The sequence below is a fragment of the Pelophylax lessonae genome (genome assembly GCF_965119305.1).
Source record: "Pelophylax lessonae genome assembly, chromosome: 1".
Taxonomy (NCBI): domain Eukaryota; kingdom Metazoa; phylum Chordata; class Amphibia; order Anura; family Ranidae; genus Pelophylax; species Pelophylax lessonae.
This window is the reverse complement of record NC_138768.1, coordinates 507162160-507179190: the sequence shown is the minus strand read 5'-3', so window position 1 is coordinate 507179190 and position 17031 is coordinate 507162160. Positions and strand designations below refer to the sequence as shown.

Genomic DNA, 17031 nt, shown 5'->3' with positions numbered 1-17031 from the left:
ACCCATCATTGGATTGTTGGGGTTGTGTGGAGGTGGTTGTGCATGAGGTGATGGCTGAGAACCTGGAGGCCCCTAAAAAAAAAAAAAAAATAATTGTCAGAATATACACGCAGCACACTTAATAGCGATACTTCCATTTTTGGTGGATGCTGTGTTGAAACATCTAATGATTTGTTATATTTCTTGAGGATTCTAGTGATGAGAGGTTTGTGCTTGAGGTACCTAGTCAGATTTTCCACAGCCCTTATATAGGCAGTCCTATTGCCCTTGTTGGATTTTTTTTCAATTTCTAAATATTAAGAATGCAACAGGAGGAATGAGGAAATCCTTGTTATAGTAAGGGGAGAGACTCCAAGAAGGATGGGAGCAGAATGAGGAACTATGGTTGGGGATTATGCTGTTGAAATAACCAACATATATAACAAGTCAGAGGGTGATTTAACCCGCCAGCTTCCACTATACCTGAAATCTCATTTTTGGGTAAACTGATCCTTTTTTTCAAGGCAAAATTGATAACAAATTCTACAAATGTTTTAACCAGTTATAGTATATAATACCTCAAAAGAATCAAATATTAATTGTTCAACTTTCAAAAGTCAGGAACCTATTGCAAACGTTATATTACCAATAAAAATACACAACAGTATTATTGATAATTAGTTAAATAAATTTACTTTTATTGGCTAACATAAGTTAGTATAGATACCTTAGATCCCTTCTGAAGGCTACATATAATTCTGAAAATGGTTCTAAGTTTCAAGGAGGGGGTAAAACAAATATAAATATTTAAATAATAGAACTATATTTTCTTGAGATGTTGGAGTGGTACAGGCCTATTTCAAAGGGTTAGGTTGTAGAGATAAAGATCAGTCTAGAAGATTTACTGGGGTAATTGGCTGAGAGATAAAAAGTCCAAGCACAATTCTCACCTCAAATGAGAGTCAACAACAACCATTAATGATGATATGATATAGACTAACTTTCTTGACACACTTAAATATGAATGGTTATTAAAAAATAGTTCAGATATATTTATGGTTATCAGATCCTAAGAGCCCTTTCACACTGGGGAGTTTTTCAAGTGCTTTTGCGTTAAAAAAGCACCTAAAATGCTCAAGAAAAATGCTTCTCATTAAAATCAATGAATGCTTTCACACTGGGGCAGTGTGCTGGCGGTGCGGTAAAAAAAGTCCTGCAACGAAGCATCTTTCAAGAATGTTTAGATAGCTAAAAAAAAGAGCCCTAAAATGCCCCTCTTCATTGAAATGAATGGGAATCACCTGAAAAATGCCTCAAAAACATGTCAAAAGCAATTCAAAAGCATCTAAAAAAAGGTCCCACAGCGGTTTTGCACCGCAAATGCATCAAAAGAGCCTCAAAATCGATCAGCGTTTTACTGGCAGTTCTGAAGTGAACCAATGTGAAAGGGGCCTAAGAATGCTACAGGGCTGACTAGGAGATAATAAGTCCAAGCAAACTTGTAATCTCAGTGAGATTAAGAATCCTTTTAAATTTTTCAGATATCCTATTTACAATAACCATTGCTATTCAAGTGTGTCAAGAATAATTATTAAACAAGCAAAAGAGAGGCTGGATTCACCCCTTTTTTTATGGATAGTGTAGGACCCACTGATAATGGGGTACTTTGACGCAGTGGTGGGCTTGAGCACGATATGGCCATATGGTGGGACTAAAAATGGATTTTTGTAAAATCTTACCGTAAAATCCTTTTCTCTTAAGCTCATTGACAGACGTAGTCCTCGTTGATTAATAACAACTCGGGTTATACTGCCCTCTACAGGAGTAGGACTAGACAGGAAAGAAAACATTCTGGCCACACCCTAGGGGCAGTCCCAGAGGGTATATCCTCTCACTTCCTGCTACAGCAAATCAGTTATGTCACAAAGCAGTGTTTAGAGAATTTAACCCAACCCAACTCAAAAACAGAGGGGCGGGTACTACGTCTGTCAATGAGCTAAGAGAAAAGGATTTTACGGTAAGATTTTACAAAAATCAATTTTTCTCTGTCGCTCATTGACAGACGTAGTCCTCGTTGATTAATAACAACTCGGGACGTCCCAAAGCAGTACCACAAATGAGGGGTGGGCTAACAGAAATAAAAATCCAGAAGGCCCAACCGGAGCCAACCAGAAGCATCAAGGACTCATCGAGCAAAAAGATGAGACCTAAGTGAAAAACCCAACAAACCCTTGAGATAGACCAACAGTCTCCTCAGATTGCGGCCTGCAGAACCTTGCGGCCAAAAGAGGCATCTGACGATGCCATCAAATCAACTTTATAAAATGATGTAAAGGTATGAACCGACGATCAAGTCATCGCCTTGAAAACCTGGATCGCTGACGCCTGATGGCGGAAGACCCAGGAAACACTAGGCGCCCAAGTAGAGTGCGCCTTAACAGGGAACGGAGGATTCCGACCCTTAATAGAATAAGCCTGTACCACCATCTAGATATGGTCGCGGCAGACACAGGCAACCCCCTTCTAGGGCTATCCGTGATCACAAAAAGGGAGTTTGTCTTACGAAACAAGTTCGTAGTAGTCAAGTGTACCCTGATTGTCTGAACCCCATCCAAGGAGTGTAATCCCAAGGATGGCTAGTCTTAGGACACGGGGAAGGTAACACAATATTTTTATTCAGATGAAAACTCTGAAAACCACTTTAGGAAGGAAGGATGGATTCGGAAGAAGAACCACCTTATCCCTATGAACCACCAGATATGGGGAACGACAAGATAATGCGGCCAGTTCTGACACCCTGCGTGCAGAAGTAATGGCCACCAAGAAGGCCACCTTCTGGGATAATGTAAGCAAGGGAATCTCCCTAATATCTTCAAAGAGAAGTTTCTGAAGAACCGACCACACTAAATTAAGATCCCAGGCGGTAAGGGTGCACGCACTGGCGGAGCCAGATGTCGCACCCCCTGGATGAAATTCCGCACCAAGGAATGATTAGCCAAAAGTTTCTGAAAGAAGATTGCTAACGCTGAAACCTGACCCTTGATGTGCTCAAGGACAGTTTCTGCTCAACCCCTTGTTGCAGACAGACCAAGATTCGTGTCACCGAATAGGTATGTGGGGGAAATCCAAGAGATTCACACCACGCAATATAAGCCTTCCATGTGCTGGAAGTCGCTTTCCTTGCTTTAACTAGAGGTAGGAATAACTGAAGCTGACACTCCCTTGTCCTTCAGTACCTGGGTCTCAATGGCCAGGCCATTAAGCCAGCGATAGTAAAACAAGATGGAAGATCGGTTCCTGAGACCGCAAATCCTCCCTGAGAGGAAGTCTCCAAGGAGCGTCCGCGACTAGCCTCACCAAGTCGGCGTACCAGGCTCGACGAAGTCAGTCCGGAATTTCCTGAATAACTGGAATTCCCTCCACCTCTATCCTGCGAAGAAGTTCCCGCAGTAACTTGAGAGGATGGAAGGCATGCCGTAGCTGATACTGCCCCCACGGGGCGATCAGCGTTTCTGCTGCGTCCGCTAGAGGATCGCGGGTGCGAGCTACAAACCTCCGCACCTTCCTGTTGAGCCAAGGTGCCAACAGATCCACATCCGGGGTGCCCCAATGAAGGGACAGCTAGTGAAAAACCTCTGGATGAAGAGGCCATACCCCTTGATCCAGAATCTGATGGCTGAAATAATCTGCCTGCCAATTTCCCACCCCCGGAGTGAACACTGCGGGGAGATCCGGAACAAACCGTTCCGTCCAATGAAAGATGCTAGTCGTTTCGATGGCCACCAGGACACTCTAAGTGCCCCTTTCTTGACATAAGTCACGACCGTGTCATAGTGCGATTGGATCCGAATCAGGCTGCTCTAGAGCTGCTCGGTCCAGTAAATCAGACAAAATCTGATTGCTCTCAGTTCCGATACCCTATTGGTAACCTGGATGCTATCGGAAGGAATGACTTCCCCTGGTTGAGCATCGGAGACTTCCTGGTCCGCTCGCTCAACCGGATCCGATTGTCCAGGAAATCGGAATTCTGATTCTATTAGAAAAAAATCTCCTTCAGGAGAATTCGGGTATGAGACTGGGTATACGGTACTGCCTCTAAGAAGGCCACCATCAGTCCCAGCCAATTGACGGACAGCAACATCTGAATCGTTGACTGAACCTTCTGGAGTTTCTCCGCAAGGAGAAACTTTCTTGCCCAGGATGTATCCAACATTAGGCCCAGATAGTTTAGTCTCCTGGTGGGAACCAGGGATGATCTTTGGGAAAGCGAAGAAAACGCTGATGTCCTGCAATGATGGGGATATAAGGATAGGCATCCTAAATGTCTATGGACGCCAGGAAATCCCCCTGATGCAGGGAGGCCACCACTGTTCGGATGGACTCCATCTTTCCCCAAGTCCAGAAATTGGACGCACCTTGCCCTCTTTCCTGGGCATTGTGAACAGGTTCGAATAGAACCCCTGAAATCGTTCAATGTTAGAAGGGAAGAATCGCACCAGTGGAAGTGATCGAAACTCGATCCTGTATCCTGACCGTATGACCTTCCTTTAAAGAGGGATTCCTCAAACGGATAGCGCCTAGCCATGCGTTTGGAAATAACAGGGGTTCATTTCAAAACGACCCCATTTGGGTAAAGGAAAATCCTTCGCCCTTTTGGTAGGCTAACAAGTACCAAAAAGGAATCTCAGTCTCAGCTACCTCTAGACTAAAGGTTTCCCGGACGGACACAACTAGTGCATCCACCACTCTTGTGCTATGGCGGAGGCAGAAACGTTCTCTTCACTGCTGAGGAGACATTACCTGAGACAACAGCCCCATAAGAGGGACCTGCAGCTGCATTGACCAGCTCCGAATCCGTATCTGAAGTATCAGATAAAAAATAGGGGTAGGCGGGGGTCACTTCTTGACCCCCGTCCCTGACAGGCCACCTCCACCCGGGATACCAAAGACTCCAAAACTGCCGAAAATGCATTAAAAACAAGTGGGGTACTGGAGGGTCCTGCGGCCACCTTGAGGGGATCAGGTGGGGATACCTATGCGGCAGAGTCAATGATTATACAAGACATTTGCCAGCGACAAAAAAATGACAAAGTAAAAAACTTTTTTTTTTTGTAATCCCCCAGCGCAACAGCGCCCCTCAGTGTTACCTGCCTTTTTGGACCCCACAGAGAGAGAGAGAGAGAGAGACCCCAAGGCTCATCCCTGATGCACAGAAGTTTTCTATCAGCTTGCTCAGTGCTGTCCTGTTACAGACAGGAAGTCTTTGGCCCTTTTTTCTGGGTAAAGGAGGCGGCTCCGCCCCTTAACACGCCTTCCGGTGCCTCCCCCTGGCTCCACGAGGTGTTTGGTCACCTCAAACATGGCCGCCCCCATGCTGGAGACACGAGGCTATGCCAATATGGCGGCCTCGTGCGATCTGCCAGACAATGGCAGCGGCCTGTACAGGATTCTATGTTCACCTGCGGGAGTATCTCGGCCCCACAACCTTCACCCTGATGGTGATAAGCCTGGCCGGCGGTACCGGACCCTGGCGGGCTGCATGCGGTCCGTGGGCCGTCGGAAGGCAGCTCTCTGCCCTTGCTGGAGGAATGGCGATCTGGACTGCAGTGATTCAGGCATAGGCATCGCCCTGTGAACACCTCTGACAGGTAAGATACCTCTTGCTTCATTAGTAATGCCCATTCTAGTACTGCCACTGACTTCAGTCACCTTTACAGTTTTAAAATGACATTAGATAGTCAGCTCCCAAACCAAGCCTCCTGGTTTCTGTTCACAAAAATCACACTCAAATTGGGGGATCTGTGACCTGTTATAGGATAGAGGGGAAACCCATCCTACCATTCCAGAGAGGGGCCCGCGTTCACCACAAACCCATCAGGGGGAAAGGGGGAACATACTACTCACCATACCGGAATCAGGCGGGCGCCACTCCTGACAGAACCCCTCTCCGGGGTGGGGGGGCTGTCGACCAGTACGGACGCCGTGACTCTTGGTCATTGGCGTTCAAGCGAGACGTTTAACTCGCAGGGTCAGTCCCCGTCCAGTGGGACTATGTCGCGGCCGACCCAGCGCGGAGCTATGGCCTGCACGCGCTCGTAGGCTGAACTGGGGTGACCACTGGATCTCAACATCCAGCCCGTCGCCCAGTTACAGCTTGCTTGAAGATCTCACAGGAACACTGGAGAAAAAAAGCTGTCTAAAAAAAATCTTTCTAAGAAAAAAATCCTGCCAGGACCGAAGATCCTAGCAAGGCATCTAGGTCCTTACTCCTAACTAGACAGAAAAAAACTGATTTGCTGTAGCAGGAAGTGAGAGGATATACCCTCTGGGACTGCCCCTAGGGTGTGGCCAGAACGTTTTCTTTCCTGTCTAGTCCTACTCCTGTAGAGGGCAGTATAACCCGAGTTGTTATTAATCAACGAGGACTACGTCTGTCAATGAGCGACAGAGAAATCCCCATTTTTATTTATGGATTGTCTCCATATTTGATAGTCATTTCTTTTGCATGTGTGCGCTATTCTTTTTTAATATAAGAATAATTATTGTATTTTGTGGCAAAAAACTTCACAGGTTAGCTGCCAAAAATAAGAAACACCTACAATGCAGTGCATAACCTTTGTCCCTGGTCAGATGAGTCAGAAAAGTCAATAATTTGAAGTAACATATAAAACAGTTACATTTTTTAAAAGTGTCAATTGTCAAAGTGCCAATTTTTGTTGGAGAGAGCTGAAAGATACTTTTTTTTTCTTTTTTTTAAATATTCTTAATTTTGGCTTTGGTACATGTCCCCCATGACTGTGCCCAGTGACTATGCACTTTGTCTGATAATACTGTCATTAGCCTTACAAATAGTAAGAATTAAATAACAAGATTCTCCCTCTCCTACACTTCAATTGTATTTGCTGCAAAGTTAGGGAAATACGAGCAAGTGTGGTGAAAATCAGGCATATCCACCTATCCCTATTAACCCTATTGAAGATTTACAGTACTTGAGTAAATATCTTCACTTGGTCTACAATGATCCCTAAGAACCTCTAGATGTTAAGGAATTAGAATTCCATAATGGAAGCTAGTCAAACACTGGATTTCTTCCAACAATTAAATCCTGACATACCTAACTATGAAATAATAACAAATTGTAAATGAATGATATGATAACACATTTCACTAAATTGATGCACCAAATTCTTTTGTGGATAAAAAGTAATTTCCGGATTCCGTAGGGCAGTTACCCTAAAAAGGCTTGCAAAATGGCACAAACAGTGAAATGCACAGTTGAAATACATCACTGTGAACTATATTATTTGCCAAATGATTTTTAAAGGATAAGTTCACCTTTTGTATAAAAAAAAACAAAAATGCACATGATTTTGTAGCTTAAAAAAAATGTGCATTATTATTTTATTTACACTATAGCCTCTAAAGCATTGCAATGAAGAATAGTGAATTACATGTGCAATGCCAGGCTCTTGCAGACACTCAATTTAGCTGTCTGCCTGTACCTCCCATATGGGCAGACAATTAATGAATTGCAGGATGAATCAATGAACTATGAGAGCACTTATCAGCACCTTCACAGTTCCGTGAATACTTTAAGCTGTTTGTCTTGGTCGCAGATGGGAGTGATTGAATGACAGATCTGTGCGAATGAATGATGCAGCTGTTTGATTGGAGCCCTACCTAGCTGCCTTGTTTTTAAATTGTGGCAGTGGGTGTAGGGAGAGGATTCCCCACCCACTGTCACAATGGGGGATTGACGGGGTGCAGGGAGCACAGTAACACGTTACATGTTACACTCTATATTCCCCCTGAGGAAGCCACGTGACCCTGTGGCGTAACATGTAGGGGAGGCACTTAATGACGTCACAATGCTCATCGGAGCACAATGTTTGGTAACTACACTGGCGAGAAGCATTGATGTTATTGCGTTTCTGTTGAATTCTCATTACATGAGCTGGAAGCACCCCTCGCATGTAAATTTACATCTGTAAGTTTTAACTTTATAAATAAATTTAATATAACGATAGACCACTATGTTGGGCGGTTCTTTTTTCTATGTGCGGGACACCCAGAGCTGAGGCTGCAGAATAAGAAGTATTGTTTTCCTAATCTGTATAGCAAAGTTAGTCCTCATAGTGGGACACAAGCGCATATTGACTATATGTAAAAGTGTGGTCACTTCCCTTCAGGTGAGAGTACAACTGGTGGAGAGAAAAAAAATAGCGGTTTGATTTCATAAGAGCACAGCCTGTGGGAGCCATTTGGAAGTTACTTAAAGAGTCAGTCACCTTTAGCCCCCGTTCCCATTGAGTGCGGCTTTGAGGTGCGACTTTGAATACATCTGTGCAGCTTTATGCACAGATGTCTATTGAAATTGCACCCGAAACCGCCAAAAGTAGTGCATGTACTACTTTTTCAAATTGATGCGGCACCGCAAAGTCGGTGTCACATCATTTTGAACACTGCCATTGCCAGCAATAGGATGCATGACAAATTGCTCCAATGTAAAATATTTTTTTAATTCTTGGACTGTGTTTGCACTGCTCAAATGGAGTATATATTTTGACACTATATCTACGTTTAAGGTCATGGACTTATTTATATGATTTGGAGCATATAAAGTAGAGATCTTGCATTGGATATGTTTATTTAAATAGTGGTATATTTTGAGGATATTATTTCATTTTTATACATCTTAGATATATATTTTTTCTTTTTTACCTTTATGAATTGGTGAGGTGTGGAACAAAATTAATTGATTGTATCTACGCTATATACGGGTGTAACATGTAACATGTTACAAAAGGTGACCCTAACCTTTAATTATTTTCAGTCATTTCAGGGCTCATATTTGCAGTTTGGAGTCAGCTCCTGATGGAGTGTGCAACATTTTTTGTATTTAAATGCACTTATGAAAGAGTGATTTGACTTTTCTGGACAGCTGTCTTATATGGCAGTAAGGCTAGTTTGGTTATCATTGGGCCATATGTTGTCAGTACTGACTTTTCATTTGAGATCAGTGAAGCAGGCTTATCCAACAGGTTTATGGCAGTGGGTCATAAATTAAAGAGTGCAGCTTTTGGACTTTAATATTCATTGAAGTATTGAAGCAGATACGTCAATAAATTCTAATAGGGTGTTATTGAAATCTGCATATATGCATTATACTTACCTGCCCTCTGCGGAAATAGGATACTATGTACTGTATATTGGCCGAGCTGGTTCATATTTAAAGTTAGTGATTTAGTAGTAAAATTAACCCTTATAATCAATATCCCAGACTGAATTAAATGAATTAGGGAATATGTTGGACCAAATAATATTAATTTGAAAACTAAAAAGTTATGGACATAGTACACTGAAAACTATGTTATTTATAATATTGCAGAATAACTTGAAACAGCAAGAAGATATAAAATATTCATGCATGCCAATGGCAGCCTCCAATTTTTGTTATCCCTGAGGGCTGTTTTTTCCCTCCCTTCTTGTGTGTGAGCATCCAAGGCATATGAGGTACATTTTGAACTATACATTATCTCACAAAAGTGTATTCTGACGGCGTGAAAGGCTTTCCGCTGTCAGAATACAATACCACAACAGGAAGCATCGAATATGTGGATGGGGGAATAGAGTCATTTTCTTTCATTAATCCGGTGGTTGAATAGAAAAAATACATAATATATGGGCTGCCTTAGTGTAGATTTTTTTGTATGTGTCCTCTCAAACACTTTAAACTTTGCAATGTACACGTGATCAGGGTGACCTGAAACATCCTGCTATTGCATAGAAGCACTGCTTTAATAAACATTCAGCAAGCACTAACAACATTTTTTAAACTGTGATTTTCTCAATTCAGATCAGTTGATCAAATCTCACTACAGTTGGTGTTTTAAAGCAGATTTAAACCAGATCACTAAAATCTTATATAGGCGTTAACAGTATAACATCATTCTAAAGTTGTTTTTATTTTTAAAACTGCACAGCCTTTCCTTAAAATAATACTTGGTGATCTGCCATTAAGGTCCTTATTTAGGTATTTCCTGTTATGAGGTGACTACTGTATCCAATTGTGCTATTGCATTGGCACCCTGTCACACATGTGATGAAGACAAGAAGCTGTGCCAACACGCATTGCTGAGGCATGGTCCTCCGTAGTTACTTTTGGGAAACTGGTCCTGGGAAATGATGTGTAGTTGATGCTGGAACAAGTGCATGTGGACAGAGAGTTGCTCAAAGAGGCTGGAGGAGATAAGCAGCACTGAGATACAAAAAAGGATGAAAAAAAAGAAAAAAACAGTACTTTAAGAATAAACAAACATGGAATGTATTTGATACACAGTGCCTAAGCAAACAAAATTAGTAAAACTGGCCATACATGGATGGAAAATTGGCAGGTTCAACATGGACTGGGCAGGCTGGTTAAAAAGGAGTAAATCTACCAACTGACTTCTGTATAACCAGCCTATTTGATTTTCCTCACTTGATTAGCACTACAGAATATACAGTATCTCACAAAAGTGAGTACACCCTCACATTTTTGTCAATATATTATAATATCTTTTCACGTGACAACATTGAAGAAATTACACATTGCTACAATGTAATGTAATGTAAAGTGTACAGCTTGTATAACAGGGTCAATTTGCTGTCCCCTCAAAATAACTCAACCCACAGCCATTAATGTCTAAATTTCTGGCAACAAAAGTGAGTACACCCCTAAGTGAAAATGTCCAAATTGGGCCCAAAGTGTCAATATTTTGTGTGGCCACCATTATTTTCCAGCACTGCCTTAACCCTCTTGTGCATGGAGTTCACCAAAGCTTCACAGGTTGCCACTGGAGTCCTCTTCCACTCCTCCATGACGACATCACGGAGCTGATGGATGTTAGAGACCTTGCTCTCCTCCACCTTCCATTTGAGAATGCCCAACAGATGCTCAATAGGGTTTGCCAGTCCATCACCTTTACCCTCAGCTTTTTTAGCAAGGCAGTGGTTGTCTTGGAGGTGTGTTTGGGGTAGTTATGTTGGAATACTGCCTTGCGGCCCAGTGTCCGAAGGGAGGGGATCATGCTCTGCTTCAGTATGTCACAGTACATGTTGGCATTCATGGTTCCCTCAATGAACTGTAGCTCCCCAGCGCCGGCAGCACTCATGCAGCCCCAAACCATGACACTCCCACCACCATGCAAGACACACTTGTCTTTGTACTCCTCACCTGGTTGCCGCCACACACCCTTGACACCATCTGAACCAAATGAGTTTATCTTGGTCTAATCAGACCACAGGACATGGTTCAAATAATCCATGTCCTTAGTTTGCTTGTCTACAGCAAACTGTTTGTGGGCTTTCTTGAGCATCATCTTTAGAACCAGCTTACAGGCTTCCTTCTGGGATGACAACCATGCAGACCAATTAGATGCAGTGTGCGGTGTATGGTCTGAGCACTGACAGGCTGACCCCCCACCCCTTCAGCCTCTGCAGCAATGCAGGCAGCACTTATATGTCTATTTCCAAAAGACAACCTCTGGATAGGACTGAGCATGTGCACTCAACTTCTTTAGTTGACCATGGTAAGGCCTGCTCTGAGTGGAACTGGTCCTGTTAAACCACTGTATGGTCTTGGCCACCATGCTGCAGCTCAGTTTCAGGGTCTTGGCATTCTTCTTATAGCCTAGGCCATCTTTATGTAGAGAAATAATTCTTTTTTTCAGATTCTCAGAGAGTTCTTTGCCATGAGGTGTTATGTTGAACTTCCAGTGACCAGTATGAAAGAGTGAGAGCGATAACACCAAATTTAGCATACCTGCTCCCCATTCACACCTGAGACCTTGTAACACTAACGAGTCACATGACACCGGGGAGGGAAAATGGCTGATTGGGACCAATTTGGACATTTGAGGGGTGTACTCACCTTTGTTGCCAGCGGTTTAGATATTAATGGCTGTGTGTTGAGTTATTTTGCGGGGGCAGCAAATTGACACTGTTATACAAGCTATACACTCACTACTTTACATTGTAGCACAGTTTCATTTCTTCAGTGTTGTCACATGAAAAGATATAATAAAATATTTACAAAAATGTGAGGGGTGTACACACTTTTGTGAGATACTGTATGTCACCGGCAGCACTGATCAGTGTATTCTGACAGCAGGGATGTATCCCTGTCCCTGCCATCAAAATACAAAACCTTGGTGGGAGGATGGTGAAATCGAGTGTATTTTTTTACATTCCCCTTGGTGGTTGCACAAAAAAAAAAAAAAAAAAAAAAATACTCATCTATGGGCTGCTTTAGGGTTTAGATCACTTCAATCAAATACTTACAGGTTACCTTGAATTCACCTATGTACATATCTTTAAACAGAAGAGGGAATTTAGGAACAGTAACAATCTTAATTCAGAGCAAAAATATTGTTGATTTCATTAGAGGAAGCTGGAGGCTGCCATTGCTGTCCTGTAAGTGTAAGTTGCTTGGCTGAAAAACCTTGTAAGTCTTTGAACCAGAACAAATACACAAATTAGGAATTCTGACATCACTTGCTGCATGTTTGTTCTGGGTCTCTGACTCAGTGTATCAAGGCTACTGGGTTAGCATGACAAACAGGCAGCTAGCATTTTCAGAAAAAGATCAGCAACAGCAGCATCTGTACTTTCAGGCTTCCTTTAAGATACTGGTGAGTGTTTTTACCCTGGGGAAGACCACAACAAACAGCCCTTAGAGCTCATTTACATAGGTGGCAGGCTCAAGTGCCCCTTTAAAATGTTTAATCTGTGCTGGATCGCTTTTTCAGGGGAGCTTTAGAACTGGCGTACAGTCGTTCAGAAGGTGATACTGCCTTCTCCTCCTGAATACCATGCTGCAACTGCCATAGCCATGTTGTGGTCTGGTCCCATTGAATTTATTGGGTGAGTTTGACAGGCAGTGCCACCTGTCAAACATGACATTCTGAGTTAAAATTACCATATCGGCAGTGTAGGCAAACCCAAGTGGCCGCCATGTTCACTTGTAAGGTACACGTTTGGGAGGTGGAAATACGCAGATTAACCACAAACCTGTGAGCTTAGCCTTTAGCTAGCCCTACATGGATCGAAATTCAGCAGGTTCAGCAGGTATTGGCTAAATCCTGATCTATGCATGGCTGCTGCGGTTAAACAGAAAATAATCTGCCGTTCGACTTCTGTTCAACCACCCTGTTGGATAAAACCAGCTTGGTCAGCACCACAGGGAATAGGCTGCAGTGCTGATCTGTGCATTCTGACAGCAGGGGAGTCTCCCCACTGTCAAAATACAATAGCGCAGATGCAAGGATTCCCCCATCTGCCTCAAATGTGTTGATTAGGGAATGGGGTTATATTTTTTTGTCCAACCTTTTGGTTGAACTAATTAAAAAATAACCCATGTATGGCCAGTATTAGGCTTAAGGCGGCAACACTTGTCAAATAATTGACAAACAATTGGAGGGATGGGTTGGTTATTTTCAACTTTTGCACAATTTTTCTCTAGAATAAGGAGATCAATAACCCTGGATCACAAGCAATCAAGCTAGTAATGTGTATGGTTACACTATATTTTACTTTGCATAAGTGCAAAATATACTAAAACATATAAGCTATAACTACTGATGAATAATAATGCAACATATTTATTACCAGCCTACTAGATTCTACCAGAGAAGAGATCTTCTAGCATGATCAGCAACATTTCAGCCAACACTTATCCTGTTCAGAAAAAATATAATACCATTCTTAATCAGCCACACAAATAAAATAGTTGCCATGTAGCTGAATATTTTCATGTAACTTCTGGTGTGCTGTAAAACCTATTCACTCCCTGGGGTACAGATTCTCCAATTTACTCCAACCACATGTGGTACAGAAGGGGTTACAGCCAGAGCATTTACTTGATATTTAATAATGCTTCTTCCTGCTGCCTTGCAATTAACGTCCAGGGCTAATAAGAGACATATGGCAGTCACTGGTTTGAGTCTGTGAGCCCAGTCCCACTAGTTACCAGCCTAGCCAATCGCATCTAGGCAAAAGGAAAGGGGATAAATGAAGCAATTAATAAAATCATTTTCTCTCCAGCTAAGGAGATAAATGGTTGGCATGGTCACAATGGTCTTCACAAAGCAGTTTTCTAAAATCCAGCGATAGATGGCACTGCAGCCTTTCTCAAAGCCAAAACACTAGCTAGAAAAACGTTACCTACACATTTCTGACTGCAACAAGTTTGTAGACATTTTCTACAGATTCTTTTACTCCTTCAAGCCACAAAACACCATAAAATAAAGCATGCAAAGGTTTATCCAACAGCGCAACATGTAGAAGCACTCTAACCCACCAGATTTGAGCTTGGCTGGTGGACTAGATTTATAGGGAATGCCTTCACTGCTTCATTTTTAACAATCCCTTCCCTACATAAAAATACATAGTAGACTGGATTTGACTATGCAGAAGAACTGTAGATTTTCAAAGGAAAATGTAATTTATTTAATGCTTCTAGAGATTTTAGTCAACAAGCAGCTTTTACAATACGATTCTATTGTCCTACATTGAACATATTGTGTACTGATCTCTAACATATAATTTGTATACTACTATTGTGTATTTTATTTCTATTTCAGCCTTTAGAGAATTTGCTTAATCAATACTTTTGGTATTGAGATTAAAAACAAAGGAATCCGCGCTTAGGATAAAAGCTAGAAATCAAAACTTGGCTGCAGCCCACTTCAAAAATACAACCCTAAAAAGGGTTATATCGAAAGTGTGTGTAAGAAGGGAGAAGTGATTGGCGCTGCCAGATGGAGGGTAAATAACAGATATATAGAGTGGATATCTAATAGTGGGTACTTGGTATCTAACAGACTAAAAATTCACCGTTGTGAAGCAAAGTGACTAGTGCAATATGAATAAATATTCGAGTGACCACATCTATTGCATATAGCACTTTTTTCATATTTTGGATTTTTATTTATTTATTTATATATATATATATTTTTAGTGGTCTATTACCCACGTCTTGGCACTTTGCACTTTCTTGCACAGAAGTGAATATATATGGTTTTATTGTTGTGTATTTTCAATGTATTGTAGATGATACGATCTTTATTTATTTATTTAGTGGGTACTTGGTATCTAACAGACTAAAAATTCACCGTTGTAAAGCAAAGTGACTAGTGCAATATAAATAAATAAATATCGTATCATCTACAATACATTGAAAATACACAACAATAAAACCATATATATTCACTTCTGTGCAAGAAAGTGCAAAGTGCCAAGACGTGGGTAATAGACCACTAAAAATATATATATATATAAATAAATAAATAAAAATCCAAAATATGAAAAAAGTGCTATATGCAATAGATGTGGTCACTCGAATATTTATTCATATTGCACTAGTCACTTTGCTTCACAACGGTGAATTTTTAGTCTATTAGATACCAAGTACCCACTATCAGATATCCACCCTATATATCTGTTATTTACCCTCCATCTGGCAGCGCCAATCACTTCTCCCTTCTTACACACACTTTTGGTATTGAGGTTTTGGAAACACTGCTAGTTTATTTACTATGCATGGGACCAGAAAGAGCAGGTGAAAGTCATTGGAAGCTGCTGGCTATACGCAAGGTGCTATTGATTGCACTTTATTGATGATTCATAGGTCAGTCCTATTCAGAGAGGCTTCTAGCACACCTAGATATTCCCATGTGTGTTATGACAATCAAATAAGCATTCAGCTTGCTACGAATAGGTAACACAGAACACTTTTTTGAAAGTCTTTGGCTACATATATACTATATGTACATATCTATTCATTTGTATCAATGAGAATATTAGTTCTATGCTTTAAACTTGAAATAATATTACTGGCTTAAATTGAGTTTACTGCACTGAACAACTCCAACAGGCGTCATCACTTTAAGTGCCTCCAAAAAAAAAGTATAAAAAAAACAATTTAGAAAGCCAACTTTCTTTAAAAATGTCTTCACAGTCTGTCTTTATTTTAAATAGTAAAGGTGAAAATATTTAGGGTGCACTGCATACAAATGGACAGCTGGATTGTATTCTCACAGTATTCACTAAGTACTGCAATGTAAGGAGATACGTACTCACTGGTCATATAGTACATACCACAAATTCACTACAAAATACAATATTTTACTAGCACATCGGTAAGAGTGTTATATATCAAATAATTTTATTTTATGTTTTTGGGTCTTTTTAACTGCTGTTATTTATTTTATATATACATGTATACTATATTTATGACATGAAGCACAAACTGAAATAAGTACAGAACTCGACAAAAAACACAGAAAAAATGTTTGCTATATGTGCATGCATTTGTAGAAGTGCAGGTTTTGACCATGGGAATTGTGAACAAGATTTTCTATGCTGCTGCTTTAAATGTAAGGTCCAGTTAAAAATACCCACTTGCTCGCTACCTTATTTCTTCCCTATAGCAGAGCATATGGGTGTTTCGAGCTGCTCTTCTGCTCATTCCTTAGTGCACTGTATTTAAAAAAAAATAAAAAGGCATAAAAACAGCATTTTTTTGGATGTTTAGCATATATTGAAAACCTGCCCAGTACAGGTTCAGTACATACTGAACATTAGGGTACACTTGATAGGTAGGTTAAGGAATCTTGTTCTATGTGTACGTTTACATGCACTCATTCATGAGATCCTGAAATGCAAGTGACCATAGCAATTTTTACCTGCTCTTGTTGATTTCCCTTTAGTAAATCTGACCCATTGGGGTTTACTAAAGGCAAATAGACTGTTCATTTTGCAAAGGAATTTGCCCATAGCTTAGTGAATGTGATTAAAATGTACTTTGTAGGTAATATCCAACCACATGCAAGATAAAAAAAAACAGTGTTTCTGCTTGCACATGATTGACACTCATGATGAAAGTCCTTAAAATTTCAAGAACATTCACTAAGCTCTGGGGAGAATTCCCTTGCAAAGTGAACAGCCTATTTGCCTTTAGTAAATCAACCACATTATCCTATGCTTCAAAGTAGGAGTGGCTTTTGGAAAGAA

General features: G+C 41.1%; 1 protein-coding gene across 1 annotated transcript in view; it reads right to left on the bottom strand.

Moving 5' to 3' along the window:
- Positions 1 to 17031, bottom strand: part of SSBP4 (single stranded DNA binding protein 4) — a 682195-nt gene that overhangs the window by 67624 nt on the left and 597540 nt on the right. The window contains exon 6 of the mRNA XM_082263962.1: positions 1 to 72. This exon is cut by the window's left edge and continues 12 nt beyond it. Coding sequence (XP_082120088.1) covers positions 1 to 72 — 72 coding nt within the window. The remainder of the gene's footprint in view (positions 73 to 17031) is intronic.